At 33.8% G+C, this 18,165-nt stretch overlaps 1 protein-coding gene across 8 annotated transcripts in view; it reads right to left on the bottom strand.

Moving 5' to 3' along the window:
- The window catches only part of BBS9 (Bardet-Biedl syndrome 9), a 292,981-nt gene that overhangs the window by 200,465 nt on the left and 74,351 nt on the right, over nucleotides 1-18,165 (bottom strand). For 7 of the 8 annotated variants that reach the window (XM_083855192.1, XM_083855190.1, XM_083855193.1 and 4 more), the window contains 4 exons: nucleotides 17,137-17,277; nucleotides 14,863-14,958; nucleotides 10,460-10,632; nucleotides 8,493-8,645 (listed from right to left, as the gene is read on the bottom strand). In XM_083855192.1, the coding sequence (XP_083711318.1) occupies nucleotides 8,493-8,645; nucleotides 10,460-10,632; nucleotides 14,863-14,958; nucleotides 17,137-17,277 (563 nt within the window). Of the gene's footprint in view, nucleotides 1-7,857; nucleotides 8,067-8,492; nucleotides 8,646-10,459; nucleotides 10,633-14,862; nucleotides 14,959-17,136; nucleotides 17,278-18,165 lie in introns of those variants that run through there. The other variant, XM_083855194.1, reaches the window with a different exon arrangement.

The raw sequence follows: 18,165 nt of genomic DNA, 5'->3' as shown, positions 1-18,165 counted from the left end.
AGTAATCCTAATATATGCTTCCCAAGCACAGCTAACTACTTTCAGACATTTTTGGAATACATCTTCTAATAAAAAGGGGCTTTGATGATATTGTAAGTATTCCACCGTTAAAGTTAAATAAGTCTTAAAGAAATAGAAACATAACACTATTTGAACACCAGTAAAACTGAGAATTTTAATTATATGTAATAGCCAACAAGCTGCTTTTAGTGGCTATGAAAAATTACATTTAGCAGAAACAGCAATAAAACAAGAGAAGTTAAATATAACTCCTCCAAGGAACAGCATATTTATTCAAGCCAAAAAGAGCTAATTTATACTATGGGTGTAGCTCTCACTGACATTATCTGGGGAAAATGACTATTACAGGAGAGAGTGTGATATATAGCCTTTGAGTCATGCATGATAAACTCTAATGGTTTTGCTTTGAGGTAAAAGTCCTTACTAATCAAGTAATGAATCATTCCCAAAATGTCAAGTTCCTAAGGCCTTCTGTGTCAGAAGTGCCACTGGAGAGAGAATACTCAATCATTAAGGATCACTTTTGAGATTTTTATCAACTGATTAATAAGCAAGGAAAAGAGTAAAGGGGCTTGAACAAAGAGTTAATGGACCTTTAATGACGTTCCCAGTGTTTTAGTGACATATTGAGTTTTATTTGCCACTGACTACAAATCACCAACAATCCAAGTGCTCCACACATTGCAAGTGTTAAAATACTGCAAGGAACAGTACTTTGCCTTTCAAAACATTAGAAAACTATATTTACTTCAAAAACTGTAATGAACATACTTTGTATTACTCCTAATTGTGTAGTAAATTACAGATAAGAAAATAAGAGACTGGCTTCCTAATCAGTAGACAGAAAAGAGATAAGAAAAAAAGTAAGGAGAATATATTTTTTTTTCTGCAATACTCTAGGTGCTGGACCTGTCAGCACCAACTATCATAGACATAGAAATCTGGATTTTATATAGACAATAATAAAAAGACACCCAGGAACAATTCTGAAGACTAAAATTAAGATATAATGGATTATGAGTAGTTATAGATATGCATGTGCACATGTACATTAACACTGACATCTATGGAGGGCAAAAGCATTTGCCTTCAATATATTTTCCATCTTTGTGCTGAAATCATCATGGAAATAGCAAAAGAAATTACTTTATCTAAGAGTCTGAAACCACCAAGGATTGCTAACTTAAGAGTATTTCCATCTCCTTTGAACAAAAAAACTGTCTAGCCAGAAGTCAGCTCAATCATGTGAGTCTCCAACCAAGAACCAGAAATGACAGACTCAAAAATCAAACATAAGGCTGTCATTTGATAGCTGGAGGAATCTTATTCTGAGAGCAGAGAAAAATGGGAAACAAACGGAAGCAAAGGGAGAAAAGAAGTACAAACATAGCAACGAGATCTAAATCTCTTGCTGAACACATGAAAATAACTTTGGACCTTCCAATTGGAGGGGCTCTCTTTTGCACATGCCTGTCTTTTTTTTTTTTTTTTCATGATAAAAAGAAAATTCATTTACACATGGACATTTAAAAATTCCTTCAAAGAATTATAAAATACTGTGTCAAATACACATTCTTTCAGTAGAGAGGGAATTCAGTACCAGGAACTGGACATAGCTTGAAGACTTGTCACCACTTTGAGTTAATTGGACTCCAGAAACACTGACCAGGAGAGATACAAGATCAAACCTAGATCATATACCTATAGACCAAAACACAGAGCACCTGAAGTACTGCTTGGTACAGCACCCAAGAACAGCAAAAGACTAAAACAGAGCTGCAGAGAATGGTGCAGACAGTAAGAATTCTTCCACACCAGCTGAAAGATAGGAAGGAGATGCAGCACCCATCTGGGAGCCACACAGTTACATTAGTGCAGTACTATGCACTAATGTACACCTTTTTGTTTGTCTTTGACACAGGTGTAAAACCTCCAGACAGCATCACATTCACATCTAGCTGATGATGAACGCAGGTGAACCAGATGTGTGACAATATCCCCAGCAAAAGGCAAGTCCTTGGACACTGGGCCAGAACTCCATGTCTTATAACCTGGCTCTCAGGAAAAATGAGGGCTTAAATCAGCTAATGATCTGTACTGAAAAGTGATCACAAGTGTTTGACAAGGAGGACAAAATATGCTAACCTTTAGATATTTGTCAACTGTTAATTGGCTTTTATATGGAGCGCCAAATTTCAGAGAGGAAATCACACAATTTGGAAGGTACAATTCGGAATCAAGTAGTTCTCTCAGTCATGTAATGACTTACACCCAAAACTAACTTTGATACTATCAAATACTCTAAAATGGACAAGAGCCAGCACACAGTATTTTAATACATAAAATACTGCTTGACAAGGTTTCAACACTCTTGCTTAATTACAAACACAACAAAAGAGAGATACAACATGCATGATCAGTAAAACTGGGCTAAAAATTCCTCGCAATTGTCTGATTAAGTAAGATGTGCTCAGAGGGATTCTAAGTAAGTTCCTTTAAGTTCTGTCCAAATTTTAGTTTAATTACACATTCTGCTGAAATCTCAAGAAGCATAAATATTTAGTGCACTTCCCTTGGCCTTCTAAGTTTGCTCAGAGATGAAAAAGATTTTCTTTTTCTCCATATATTTAGTTTGGAAAGTTTGTTGTATTACAGCTTTCTTTTTTGGAGGTTTTTCTATTAAAAAAAAAAAAAAAAAAAAGTCAGTTAACTGTTTAATGTGAACTGCATGTTCTTTGAGCTGCAAATCTGATCTTACATGCTTTAACTGCATGCAGCTCTAAATATTTTTCTTTCTTTGAGAAAAAGAATGCCACAAAGGTAGCTTTAGATTTGATTACCTAAGCATCAACTTTTAAGACCAGAGACCAGAAGAGATTCTGCCATGTAGTACAGCTACTCACTGTCATTCTGAAAATGACAAGGGATCAAAGAGTTCCAAAAGGTCAAAACAGTTGCAAAAAAAAAATCCCCAAAAAACCACACCTACAACAAGCAACAAAAGTAAGGACACTTAAGCATCAATCTTGTGCTGCAACCTAAAACTGTGGGCCCGTCCTAAGTTTTTGCAGTTGGCATTCTTAGCACAGTTGTTTAAATTTCACCTCAAAAACATGATATAGTCCATCTTTCTGTTTAAATTAGGTTATGTCAAAGAAACAGCTGTGTAATGAAGTTCACGATGTTCCGAAAATATATGGACCTCTCTTCAAGACTTCCATGTGAAAGAGAAAGGACAACTCCTGTGATGTTACTAATTAAAAGAACCAGTGCATTCATTTAGAGATATCTGGCTTCCAAATCCTTCATTTGTTTCTTCAGAAGTCTCTACTGAATGCTCCAAGATGCCCATCTAACATCCAGGGCTGTAAATGAAGGGACAGCTCACATCACAAACCTCAAGGAAAAGGGCTACTTTTATATGTGGATAAAGATTTCTCAGCAACAGGCAACAAACTGCTATACAGTTTACTGCCATGTAAGTAATTAAAATAGATTCTCCTGATGGAATTGTCTTTTATTCTAAATGGGGAATCATGGTGTCTCTAACTGGAAGCAATTGTGTTTGTTGACAACTTTTAACAGACATGGTAAAAACTACACTTACTTTTCAGAAGGGAGAACAGATGAGGGAAGTCCCACTGGAAAACAAATCTGTAGGAATTGTGTTATTTTCTACTACCTTAAAAGAAAAACCTATGAGCACCTCTTGAAACCAGAAAGACTACTTGGAAGCTTTTCCACTTGTTTCAAGAAGAGTTTTTAGGTGAAAATTCCCATGTGCATTTATCTCTTCAAGATGCAATTCATGTACAGAATCTACAAGATGGAAGACCAAGATAAGATAAATACAAACTGTATACTACACATAATCTGGACAGCTTCTAATTGTTTATCGAATAGGATCAGGAAATCACATTGAGAATCACCTTATTACTACTTACAGCCAAGTATTTCTACGAGACAAGTTATTCAATACTAATAAATAAGATTAACACAGAGGAATAGCTGAATTAGGAGAAAATAAAGGAAGCAAATTTTCAGCATCAATTAGTTCTGTTTCAAAAAGTGTGTTAGGTCCTTCCACTAATGGAAGATGGTCTCAAATTTATAAAGTATCTGAAGGAAAAGCTAAAATGTATCACTGATCTTTAAAAAAGGACACAATTTGGCAAACACGTAGTTCTTAAGTCTAGATGTCTAAGTTATGAAACCGTGCTGGCCATTTATGTCAGATTTGCTCTGCCAGTCCATTTCTAGTAACTGTCATTTCCAATGACCACACAAAATTTTACAGTAACATGAAGAGCCAGAAATCATTCAGTTCCTCTATATGGGTTTTTTAAATTTTTGGGGGGGGGGGTTTTTTGGTTGGTTGGTTGGTTTTGGGTTTTTTTGCAGACTGGGAGGGGAGAAACACCATTTAACTGTTTCTACGGAGACAGAGAGCATCATCCCTCTTGTCTGGGTAGGTGGCTGCTGCCATTCAGCACTAATTCATGTGCTGGCTTGACTGCACAAATGCTTACTTGTGTCAGTTGCTTAACTGCCAGAGGAATACTGGGGCCAAGGGTAAAAGATAAGATCTCATCATTAGAAAAGCACAAGAAAGTCACTGGTTTTACAGGGTGGGGATGAAGAGACCTCAAAACATGGGGAAACCTGAGGTACTGGGCAATAGCACCATCAAAGAAGAGGACAGGAACTGTATCATATATTTTGGAAGTGCGAAGATACAGGGAAAATCATGATTTGTCTTGCTTTTTCTGATTTTTTTGTAATACAAACAGAAGCAATGCAAGGTAGAAGTGATTGCTTCGTAATTACATTCTTTTTTGTAAACTGGAACTGCTCAATCTTGTCTCAGATTCGCGTTTTAAATATTTAAAATTGGTTAAAGAACAGTCAGTGCCCTAAGAGAACTCAACCCCCTATTTAAAATTCATACTCCTTCTCCTCCCTCCATAAAAGAATGTAACTGTGGTAGGCTTCCAAACAGGGTTAAACACAGCTTACAGCTAATATTGCTTATATTCAGTAGGATAAAATCCATGTGGGTTGAAATAAAAAATTGAAGCATCTCATTTTTATGACAATGATTAATTCCAGCTTGTACCTGGAAATCCAAGTAATGTTTGCCAAGAGTCAATGCATGAAAATTATGATTTCAGGGTAAGAATATGCAGCTACTGCCAAACTATGAATATTTTTTTCTATTATGACAGAAAACACATTGTAGACATAAAAGATCATTAAACTGCACTTTCAAGCAATAACATGTCTCTAGTAGGGCAGCATTATACAAAGTACATGCTGTTTACAACAGCTACTATAAAATTTGCTGCAATCTCATTTCATATTTGAAGTCCTTTAAACTACAAAACATATAGGGAATCTCAACTACCATTCAATGGCTTTTAAATGTATCAAATTAAAATCCTTTCTTAGTGCAAGTGCTTAGCATCATGCCCCAGTGCACAGTTCATTTTTTTAAGCAGATCAAGAATTTCATAGGCATCTAAATACCATCTATTGCAAATTGATTTTTTTCATTATTTTCATAGCACCTTCCTACAAATCCTCCTTAAACATTTCCTATTTCAAATGTACAAGACTACTATGTACATAACAGCTTTCCTTTTCCTTCCAGAAAGGAACACCTGATGTCACTATTTGTTAACTGTTGTTAACACTCACTTAAATCTATTTAGATCTAAAATATTACTTCAGGAAGTCAAATTCTAGAAGAAAATGTAAACAGGACTATAAAACAAAAAGTAAGCTTTTCGTCATTGCACACACTGATGTCTATTTACACATTTCATTACTGTCAAGATGGAAAATAGATCTAAAGTTTTCTTATAATAGACCAATCAGTAGTTTCACTGTGGCACTGAATATAGTCTGCCTTATTGATAATGCACAAGGATTAATGCAAAAAATTATTTCATAAATAGAAATGCTTTTTACCAGGGAGTGAAATGCAGCTTGATTAATTTTCTCCAGTTTGACATCTATAACTTTGATGTGCATTTTACATTTACCTACCTATCACACAAACACAACTGTTATTTAAAGTTGAAAATCTGAAAATTAACATTTACAATCTACTTTAGTTGTAAAATTTGAATCAGTTCAGAAATTCGTAACAATTTGCAGGTGGGCAAAGAAACCGTACAGAACATGTTTAAAGTACACACCTAGGCAATGAAACTACACAAGTTAAATATTCATTATTTGATTTGTATTTTAAAAATTGTTCATATAAAGGTTATACATCTGCAAGGAAATACAGGCAGCAATACAAGGCATCTTTATATCCCTGTGGATCTGCAGTGGTTATAACACTAAAGCTTCAATTTTTAAAAAAACCTCACATTATAAAAGTTATTTTACTAAGAATGTAATTCATACAGTGCCCAAGTCCTGGAGATTCTGTGTTAAAAAAGACTAATAAAATCACATGCTTACTAACTGGAAATCCCTTTCTGCTCAAGATGAAAAGGTCTCGAATACACTATAAAACCAAAATACAGACATTTCCCTTCTGAATACAAAACACAATGTGAGAAGTAACAAAAACCTTACTTTGCTTTGCAAATAACAATTGCTTTAGTGAAAAATGAGGGAATAAAACAAGGCAATTTTCTCTTTTCTCATTACAAAAATATTTAACATAAGAGAGGAGATGAGATTCTCAGACGATTATAAGAAAATAAAAGACATTTATTTCAATGTCAAAAAGCTACAGGCCTCAAAGAATTTCTGGAGTAAGACTTCATACTGTTCATATTTAAACAGCCTCATTATTCCTTTTCAAAAAACACATTTATCATATTTTGAATACCTCAACTATTTGCATTAGACATACTTGTTCAAATAAAGACAAAATATAATACTGAATTAAACAAAACAAGAAAATGCAACAGAGAAAGAAGAAAGAAGAAAAATTACAAAAAATGCAACATTGAGCAATTTCATTTCACCCCCAGAGAAGAGTCAATAATAAATCCTACCACAGCTCTCACTTTCAAAACAACACATGCAGCAGTGGAGTCTCTATGGAAATTACCATTTTACTACACTTTGTTTATAGCAACAATAACAACATTTCTTTTTGGAAGGGGATTCCCACAAAGAAAAGAAACTACAAAGGAAATCTACTAAAGAAATCTACCAAGTTTAAACAATTATGAAAAAATGTAAACATTTGTTCTTTGAAAAGAAATCTTTTTCCTCATTCTTCTTTCAACTACACTAACTTCAATTTAAAAAGTCTACAACAGTAGTGTCAAGAAAAGCACTCATCTAATGCTGGTTTGAAGGACTTCATAAAATATGCTTTGGCAATATGCATCTATTTCAATAATCTAACTTTTGCCATATTCTCAGAATTCAGCTTTCAAATCAACAGCACAAGAAAACTGTCAGGCATATGCCAGTTGCTCTTAAGTTTAAAGGCCAAAAGTTTTACACAGCAAAAGCAGACAACAGAAACTCACTTATGTTAATCTTTCCAGCGTATTTAGTCATGCCATTTTGAAGTGTTAAAGAATAACCCATCTAGCACAATACCTAGTATTTATTAAAGCAACCAGAAAATCCCCACTCACAAACTTAAATCATCTCATGTGAACTCAGTACAGACTGGAATAAAAGCAAGTCTGCCTTACATATAAGCATACATGGAAAGGCAGTTTTCTCCAATTTAAAGAAATGTTCTCTTAGATGAGAACATACTTAGAAAAAGTGGGAGGAAATACTTTTTTCATAACACCTTTGGATTTTAGTTGTTGTGATATACAACACTGCAAAGGTAAGTCTTTTTTTCAGTAAGGACTCTATTTGTGACTCAGCTTCTCAACAGAAAAGCACAAAAACACGTAAAATAACTTCTTAACAAAGGAGACACATCATGAAAAAGTTATCCAAAGCAACACAGAGCTGAGGCAAGAAGAAAAATTGGTTTATTCTCTGTCCAGCATGGGGATGGTTTGGGAAGGATTTCTTTCTTAAAAACAGTGTTCTTCTGCAGATATCACATTCTGAAAAGATTAGAACATAAATCCCCATAGGAAGGACATGGTCAGTCTCAGACAATTTTGTTGTGAATGTTACACCAGCCAAACCATTCCACCAGTTTACAGTGTACCATAAAATATTTACACAAGCTATGAACTATAAAATATTTTCACATGAACTATAAAATATTTACACTATCAACATCAGTTAGGAAAGAATGATGTGCTGTCAAGCTGGTATGACCCAGGAGTAAAGATTTTGTGGTCACAGATTAAATAAAACTATTGCAAATCATCTGGAAAGTTACAGGGACTATTAGGTTAAACAAATTACCGCTTCCTGGTCTCTCGGATGGTAAATGTAACCAGGAAAGCATAGCTTATGTGCTTTAAGCCGGGTTTTACCAACAAGATAAAGAAAGGTTAGGCTCATAATCAAACTGTACTGACCTCTCTGAATGTTCCTTCTAGCAAGGTGTCCAGATGTTGAAGAGGAGCTGGAGTTTTGTCTTTGAATCGTGTCAGCAGTCGCCGCTCAATAGCTCGAAACTGTACGGCCCTTTCAGATAACAGCTCCTGATACTTCTCAGCATTCAAACGTAGCTGCAATTTAAGGGTTTTCAAGAATTCAGGTTAGGGGTCATATACATCTATGTATGTACATTCCAAATGAAATGGGAGAAGGATAAGAAAATTTTTGAGACAGCATACTCAAATATGATGTTTATGCCAGTTTCATACTTTATACATTTTGTAAAGCTTAACACTTTCAAGAATTATCATTAGCCACTGAAATCAAAACTAATTGTCAACAGTGACAATAACCTGTGAAAATGCATAAATATCTCACCAAGAAGCCAATTAACACAAATGAAATTTCACCACCCAGACACAAAGGCTTCTTCTTACTTTAGTGTGCTATTTATGACACATGTACAGTGTACTAGACTTGATACTCATTGCAATTGAAAGCAATCAGTTATTTCCTTACCATGAATAGAAGTACTGAATTCTGCACTGTTTGAATGACTGTCTTTTTCTTAAGTTAAATCATTTTTTCCCTTTATCTATACTGATAAGCTAACAGCAACAAAATTCCTTGAAGTGCTAACAAAAGAAAATGTAAAAGATAAAATTATTAAAAGATAAAATAGGATTTTTTATTATCTGGGCACTTGATGTATATGCCTCAAGTATATGGGCACTTTCCAGTATGTGCCTCAAAAATAAAAATTACTAAAGATGAGTCTTTCAAAAAGCTGTGATACCTCCATACAGCTGATGTTAGAATTAGTAGAAGAAACATCAAGACAGCTTTCCAAATACAAGCAGAAGTGCCCCAAAATGAAGAGAAAAGGTAAGCTTCTTAAATTTACATACTAGATTAGATTTAAAAATAAGCAAATGTCATTCTGTCAGTAATTATTATGAAAAATAATAAGGTCAAAGGTGCTAAGGGAAAAAGAAATACTATTAAGTTTTACTAGAAATAGTAGGAAAAAGGGACATCTCAAGTAAGGGATAACTCAGGTAATATTCTTCTAAGCCTGCCAAAAAAAACCAGTGTGTTGAAACTAACAGGGATGGAAGCATAAGAATGCCTTTAGTACATCATTTGACACCTTTTAGGGCAGATAATTATAGTAAAAATTCAGAAATCTCAAAAGAGCCAGCTGCAACATAATTAGAGTTGAAATTAGCATCCCAGGAATCACACCTGTATTTCAAACTTAAATGTATTTAAGCTTGTCATACAATCTAAAAAATCCTAAGTTTAAGGTGTTTCTACAATAAAAGTCACTTTTTTTTTTTTAATCAAACTTTTTTACTCTCAAATTGAAAGTTGAAAGACAATAGAATTGAGAGATTGAAATACAGACTAGGATCTAGGCTTCCTCCTTAAAAAATCCCAGAAAATCCCAGTGACAACTTCCATCTTTATGTGTGGTGACAGCTCCACCTCACAGAAAATTTGGCAGCATGAAAGAACATCCAATAATATTTCTCATTCTTGCATACATATGTTGTTGCTTTTGCCCAAATTCATGAGTTAAATAGAAATTTTCAATTTCTCTTTTTTTATTGGAAAGCTATAGGGGAAAGAATGCATATATTTTATTTTATTAGCTATTTCTACAAGCTAGCTGAACTACTGGAGATTTTTCATTGTCACCTGCATGGCCAAACAGGAAAAAGTAATTAAATTTCTTTTATTTCTGGTCTGGCAAACTTCCTTGAGCCTCCAATGCTACTTCTACAAGGGAAGTTTTTTTAAAATCTGAAACGTCTTTACCTTAGATACAACTTTGCATTTCCTGAAAGCCTGTGATACTATAGCGATAATCTGATTAATCATTGCGCTAAAATCCAATTTTAAACTAGCAGACCATTATCAGTTCACATATTACATAACATACCTCAAAATGTTGATCGATTAGTTCAAAATATTCTTGCAGGGGAATTGAACCGGAAAAGGTACATGCAAAATCCTTGCAGTTTTGCTTCTTGAAATGCTCTTCTAGTCGGTGTATGAGCTCTTTCGTTACTAGCCAAAGGTCTTCCAAGTGATCACTCTGAATCCTGTATCGTTCTTTGAGTACAAGAACAAATACAAGACTAATAAACACAGCTTTCAGACACATAAATTTGCTATACAACAGTTCAGTTAACACGCAAATAGAACTTGTTAACTGTATCCAAAGCCTACATGAGATTTTCTTAAGACATGTACACTCACTAGTGTTAAAGAAATACTTGTATTTTATTGACTGTGCAATGCTTCACTTTATATACAACTAATATTAGTAGAAAGTGATTCTTATCCAACTACATACTATGACTTTGGGAAAATGGCTCACTGCAGAAATGAAGTGTGTTAATATAAACTGAAGTGAAAAACCAAATCCTGATAGCTAGTGTTATCTGTCCCAGCAAATTAATTTAACTCATCAGATTTTAGTGAATTTCAAAGTACCAGGCTAGTGGAATGAGATTTTATTTCTAGTTCATATTTTCAACCCTCTCTCCAGCTTCTAGGAAATCAGAATGGACTAATATTAGTATTAGTTTAATTAACAGAATTAACTGATATTGACTGATAAATGTTGAGAAAAACATTGTGGAAAACCATAGCAGCCTTTTAATTTTATTTTTTTCAGATAAAGCATTTTCAAATATATGTTCCTCACATCTTTTCATTACACATCTGCCAATAACCAAGAAAATAAGGATAGATAGAAATGCAACTATGAGGATTTGACACAAAATCATTCCCTTTTTTTTGCCCTTGTTAAAAAAGTCCACAGTAAATCAAATTAACCAGAGTTCTTTTAAACTTGAACATACTTATTTTAAATTTTCTCAACATTAGTAATTCAAGATTGTTTGACATTACCACTGGCAGCATTCCCAGGATATGTATTTCACTGAATACAGAATGACAAATTCTGTTTACAGTGTAACAGGAAAGAAGCAAGTTTTATTTAAAAACATGCTTGTTAAAGAAAAGAACACCATCTGCTAAAGATAGCATTTGACCTAATATCCATTTTTTAAACACTCACAATGTAATGGCTGGACTTACTTGGATGTATTATCATACTTTGCCTTAAGTGATTTTTCCTTGAAGGAAATTAGCTCAGATGTTTTCAGGCCAAATCAACAGTCATTCCATTTATAATGGACATATCTAATACATTAATGGTTTAAAATGGACAAAACTAATTTCCTCCAAATTGCACATTTAGTTTCCATATACTGTTTTTTGGTCAATACAAACACAATCTAATTTTACCATGGCCTGAGTAGAGAATATTGAAATCATTTGCTTTACATGATCTTCTAAGTCTCAAAAAACACAAACTAGATTTAGAAATATTACAAACCTGAGAATCTCTAGTTAATCTAAGCACATGGTTTAAACAAAAACAGTGAAAAGGAAAAAAGAAATAACGGTGCTTCTGTTCATCCCATGCTTTTCTGATGGTTAATCAACATGTATAAGCTTTTTGTTAAAATAAGGTCCATTACAGAAAATTACAACAGATTTTCAGAAAATTTTCTATCAGAAAAGCAGGAAACTGAGGGGAACCAATAATTAAATTGGTTACAAAATCTTTTCACACTACAACAGGCTATCCAATTAGCACAATCTGCATATGCAATAGCTGTTCTGCCAGAAGGAAGTTTAGAAGATTCCGTTCACTTCTCAGCTAGGAAACTCACATCAGAAGAAAAAAACCCAAGCCACACTTAGCAGTCAAGTCTTCCTTACGCTTTGATTAAAAGACAGTTTTAAAAATTTCAGTAATAAAACCCCTCCCTTTAAGTCTTAATCTAGCTGGTGCAAGCTACTCTTTAATATATATTTTCCATCAAGATGTACTTCAGGCTGAGCTTCTTTGCAGCAGTCTTGACAAGTTGACATAATATCTTCAATTGCTACACTGGTCAGAATGCATTAGCTTATAGAATTTAAAACTAACATGAAATCAGATGTTGCTCCTGTTTGCAGCTTCAGCAATGGAATCCAACTGAACCTGATGACCTTCATTGCTACATGCAGTTCTTCCCAATCAGACCTTAAGGTCCATTTGATAAGAAATACAGGAAGAAGAGGTCTTCTTCCATTGTCCATTATAAACTCCTTTCATGGAAAACCAGAAATAAGGCTTGATCTTAAAAACTTTTCTGAAACACCATTACTTCTAGTCAAAATTTATCTACACGTACAGGTTTCTTTTTGAAGAAAATTTCCTCAATTAAAATGCTACATAAGTATTTTTACAAAGCATAAGCTCAGTGTTACATAGCAGAGTAAGTACCTACCAAGTTATACATAATTTCATCGACATTCATTAGTTTCATGGAAGATCTGTTCAGTCAAGCACAATTATTTCAGTGTTATGATATTCTACCAAACAGTGCTTTTGTATTATCAATAGTCTCTGATTACAAAAAATATTCTGAATTATGCTTGACTATCAGAGTTTTTACAAATATTTACCTTTAAACAAGTTTTACTTAGGTATCATTTCAAATGACCAAATTCCCCCTAAAACCTTCTCTAACTAACCCATTTTAATGCATGAAGTGGATGCTGGAAACAGGCTGCTAACATAGAAAGTGACATCATACTACTCATTTGTTTTCTAAAGTTAGGATTCCCATACACAGTAAATGAGTAGCCACACTAAGAGAAACAGATACTGTGGAGCTCCTTTGTAAAGTGAAGTTCACAAGTAAAGCAGTGTGGGAAAGTTTATTCTAAGACTGCAAGCATCATTCCTAGCTGGTGAATAAACAAACCTGAAAGGAAAAGATTGAGGACTGGGGGTGGGGATGTGTGAGATTAGAAGTTAGGACCTTCGGTAGAAACTAAAAGATATTCATTACATAGAAACAAATTTGTCCTTGCAGCAATCAGATTTAACAACTATGCAAGAAGAAGACCAAATCAAAGATTTAAACTGCAATCCAGGAAAAAGTTATTTGTAAATCCTTTCAATTCTTTAGTTTTTAAAAGCTATCATTGCACTTCTAGTTTAGTTAAAATTTGTAAGACCTCCTATTCAAAGAAATATTAAAAACAAAGTAACAATTAAACAGTATGTAAATAATGAATACAAAAAACAATACAGATGGATTTGATCCTTAGAAATGTAAAATTCTTGGTACGTGATTCTTGGTACATGATTCTTCTTGATTCTTGGTACAATGAAAATTACTCTCCAGATGATTTCTGTTTTTAACACATACAATCACATTAGAAAAAGTATTAAATATTATCTCATAGATCACAGCTGACTCCATCAATATTTATATAGCCCATCGGAAATACGGATTTCTGAAAGCAGTAAGGAATATTATCTCTGTGCTGAAAAAAATTCACATCAACAGCCCAAACCGTGATTTTTCACTCAAAGCAGTTTCCACAAAGCCTTCACACAGTGTTCCAACTGAACCCTCTGTAGTGCACAGTTGCTTTTCTAGCTTTTCAATTTGCTGTATTAAATGAAGACTTTGTGCTCTGCTGGCATGGAAAATGCTAAACACAATTGAACTTACTTGGTTCCAAGACACATGCCAAAAAAGAGTTTAGCAAGTTGAGCGGTTGTACAGAGCAAGACCATAAACTCTTGAAAATAAAGAGAACCTATCACTTTCATGGAGCACAAATTCAGGCGTCTGGAACAGGACTATTTAAATCACAAACTGCTGTATACAAGAGATACTGGACCAAGTAACAGCATATCTGCATGTATGTCCATACAGTCTGTAGGCATAATAAGAAGGATCTTGAATCCATAATCTCTTACTTACAAAGATATACAGGAACCTAAAGAGAAGAGATGGGCATTTACTTAGATGTAGAGAAGCAAGTAGAGTCTGATGCCTAATTTTAGTCAAGGATTACTCAGTCAGTGGGAAGTTGGAAATTTTCTTTTTAATCCCTTTCAAAAATTTCAGTAGGTGACTAATTCCAAACACAGATGTTGAAATTCCTTCAGGATGAGGGGGTTTTCCATTATTCTAATGACAGTATTAGTTTATGAATAAAAACATTACTAATATCTTTAAGAAAATCCAATTTCTTCAGAGAACTACCACTGTAGTGTACTATATTTTGAGTATGATTTTTTGTTATACAATTTATACTTGAGAGAAGATAAGAAACCATCAATTAACACTCTGAAAAATTAATACAGGAGTACTAATTTGCAAACAATGATTGTCCTTCTTTGTATGATCCACATTCTCATTTTGGACACACTCTGACTGATGATCATGCTCTTTTTACTCTAAAACTGATAGAACTTACGTGATGTTTTTGAAGCAAGAAGAGTGGTTTTTGAACCAGTTAAAAATTGAAATCCAAGAGCATTTGCTTGGTCACCCTCAGATGGATCAGCAAAGTCTGAAAAAGAAAGTTAAATACCATTTTCTGTAATTTGATACTGTCATTCGGCAAACCTCAATCCATAGCCAGGACTATATCAATCTTTGCACAAGCAGATGAATGAGATGGTTTCCCTTCTTAGGGTTCAAAAATAACAAGTATCAGTGGTTTGGTACACCCTTCCTTCATTCACATGAATGTGAGCCACATAGCTCCCCTCTCCCAGCCTGAAAACAAAAGGTTGGTTTCCCAGAGGTTCAGTCTGTACATTCTAAAAGAACTGCAACTAGTATAGAGCCCAAAGACTACCACCTTTCACAAGATGCAAGGTCACCTTTAATTCATACAAAACTTTTCATTATGCAAAACTTTTGCATAAATTATCATTAAAATACTTAAGCCTACTCTCTTTTTAGCTTTCAGGACAGAGCAAAACAAACATCTAGCTTGCTAAAAGTAGCTACCACCTTCCTTTTCATTCCGTGTAGTGGATTATACCAATTGGAAAGGTTTAATTTTAGAATATCTTATTTTAAAAACTATTCTTTGTCGCCACTACTCCCACTACTTCTCCTAAAAATAAGGCAAAACAGGGAGAAGAGAACTTTTATCGCATTCACCAATAATCCAGAGTTTGTTCACAAATTACATCATAATAATAAATATAAACATAATAAACAGCATACTCTTTTTATTTTGTATTCCACTCTTTTATTCTTTTTATTCCACTGTAAGTGGAATGAACAGAAATAGGAACATTTTAATGCCTTCTTGGTCCTACACTTTGTGTTGTATTCTCAACAATGCATCCCTTGCTTAAAAATAAAATACAATGTGCTATTCTGAAAACATTATTGCTTAGCTGTAATGGAAGCCCATTATTAAAACACTTAAAATAGTAATCCTTAAAAAAGAATGTTGTTGTGTTTCAAGAATTATAAAGCACATCCAGTTGAGGGAAAAGTTATATCTACCCTTAAAACGAAGAGAATCATGCTAAAACAAAACCAAAAACATCCACACCAACAAAGCCTACATCACTGTTCTCAGGAAAATATATTATATTAACCTTAAAAGAGATGCAGCTACTCCTTAAAAAACAATAGTAAAGTTGTTGGCCCATACAGCTCTCAGCAAATTGTTCCAGAACTTTAGTCATCTGAATTCCAAAACCTTAATCACTGCCAGAGTGAACATACTCACAATCACTTTGTAAGCCCTGTTTATTAATTTCTTCTTGTGCTAATATGATCATCTAGACCCATGATATAGCCACAAAGTATTTCCTGAAGTCAATCCTTTTTTTGCCTGTGTATTATTAAGCTAAATGAGTCACTTTCTTTTAATTCTCTTGAAATCTCTAGATAACATTTTTCTACATTTTTGAGTTATATACATTATATTTTATTTAATATCAGCAACTAGCACTCAGTTTGCCAGTGCACAGTAACATGATATTGGTTTCCTGTGTGGAAATACTTTGTGTAACGCATCTTCAATTTTTATTTGTTTGCTTATGATTATAACATATTGTACCACAGAGTATTCCTGTGGTTACTTCCACCTCCTCTCTCTTCCAAATTGTGAGCACATAATTACAGCAAAACTTATTTTCTTAACATTAGACTTTATAGCACTCAATGTCATTCTTCTTTTTCCAGTCCTAAATGGAAATGAACTTCTCATTCATGCTACTTTAATACAATGTTGAATAGAGAACACAGTTTGGGTTTGCACATCAGAAGGTAATGCTATGTTCAAGTCCTCTTTGGCTCCAAGAAGGCTACTGAAATTATTAAATATAATCAGCTTCAGACTGATAAATCAAATACTCCACAAGTCATTATCCAAAGCAACTGTACCCATTATGTACATTTACCACTTCTGCTTTGCCCTGCTCACCCTTTTTTAAATGAATGCCCATTTTCCCCATTACAACACTACTTAAATAATTTTATGCAAAATTATTGTCTACATACGTAAAGATTAGATCTATACCATGTAAAGAAATCTGTAGTTTTACCAGAGGCAGGTATACTTGCCCAGGTGTATTATTACTGAAATATTATGTCATCACTTCTTTCAAAATATATTTTTTAATATACTAACATGAAGTATTTTAATTACCTCATTACTTCACATGGACAAACAGCTCCCATTGGGAGCTTCTAACACCTTTGATATTTAAAAACCTACCTGGAAAAATGGTGACAAAGCTGATGGGAGGTTTGTTGGTATCAATAGTTAGCTTGTGGTTTGCTGCTTTCGAAGGCTGAGCTGGAAAGCATACTAACTTCAAAGGCAGACTGAAGGTACACTGTGAAACTCTTGGTATTCCTAAAATGAAAGAAAACAGATTCATTTTTCATTTCCACATTCTGAATACAGGATATGTCATACTGCTGTCCTCAAAGAGGTATAACAAGATAGGTAATGTGATTAAGGAATGCATTAAAACTAAAACTATATAAAATTCTCTATTTTTAAAAAAATCCACCTAAAATATCTTTAAATTTGAATACTTCTAATTACCTTCTCAAGTGAACATTTTTATACAGATGAGAAAGCAAGAGTTATTAACAAAACTACTGCCTACTGTATTTATACTAATTAACATGCAATGAAGATTAGTTTTATTAAATGCTCTTATTAAAAGACAAATAATACCACTTTAAAATAAACAACAGCTGTGTGATTACTCCCAAGGCTTCAAATATAGAATTGAAGCATCACCATTTTCATCAGGAATATCACAAACAAAATGCTTTCTATGAGCACATTTACTCTTTTTTAATATACTCATAAGTAACACCTATGCAACCTTCATATTATCTCTCAGAGGTTGTGACTTAGAGAAATAATGTATCCGATTGAGGTTACTATCCAAATGTATATTGAATTCTATCTTTCAACTTATTGCATCATAATAAAACAGAACTGTAGAACTGGCTACAGCCTTGAATATTGGGACCTACTATCAAAAACGATTTCATAAGAATGGTGCAGGAGTAGAGGAAGTTTAAACACTAACATTTAGAAAACGCATTCAAATGTGTCAAAAATTTTCTCAGATATAAATATTGTTTCAAATTGCTACCATGTCAGCAATTGCCTGGTATGTTCTACACAAAAGGCAAAAGTGCTCATTGCTATGAAATACGGAGTATTTGCTCTGTTGAGAAGACAGATTGTGGGGTTTTAAGGACAATTGTTTGATGAAGCACC

This window comes from Zosterops lateralis, assembly GCF_965231275.1.
Source record: "Zosterops lateralis genome assembly, chromosome: 1".
In the NCBI taxonomy this organism is placed as follows: Eukaryota; Metazoa; Chordata; class Aves; order Passeriformes; family Zosteropidae; genus Zosterops; species Zosterops lateralis.
This window is presented reverse-complemented; position numbering and strand designations above follow the sequence as displayed.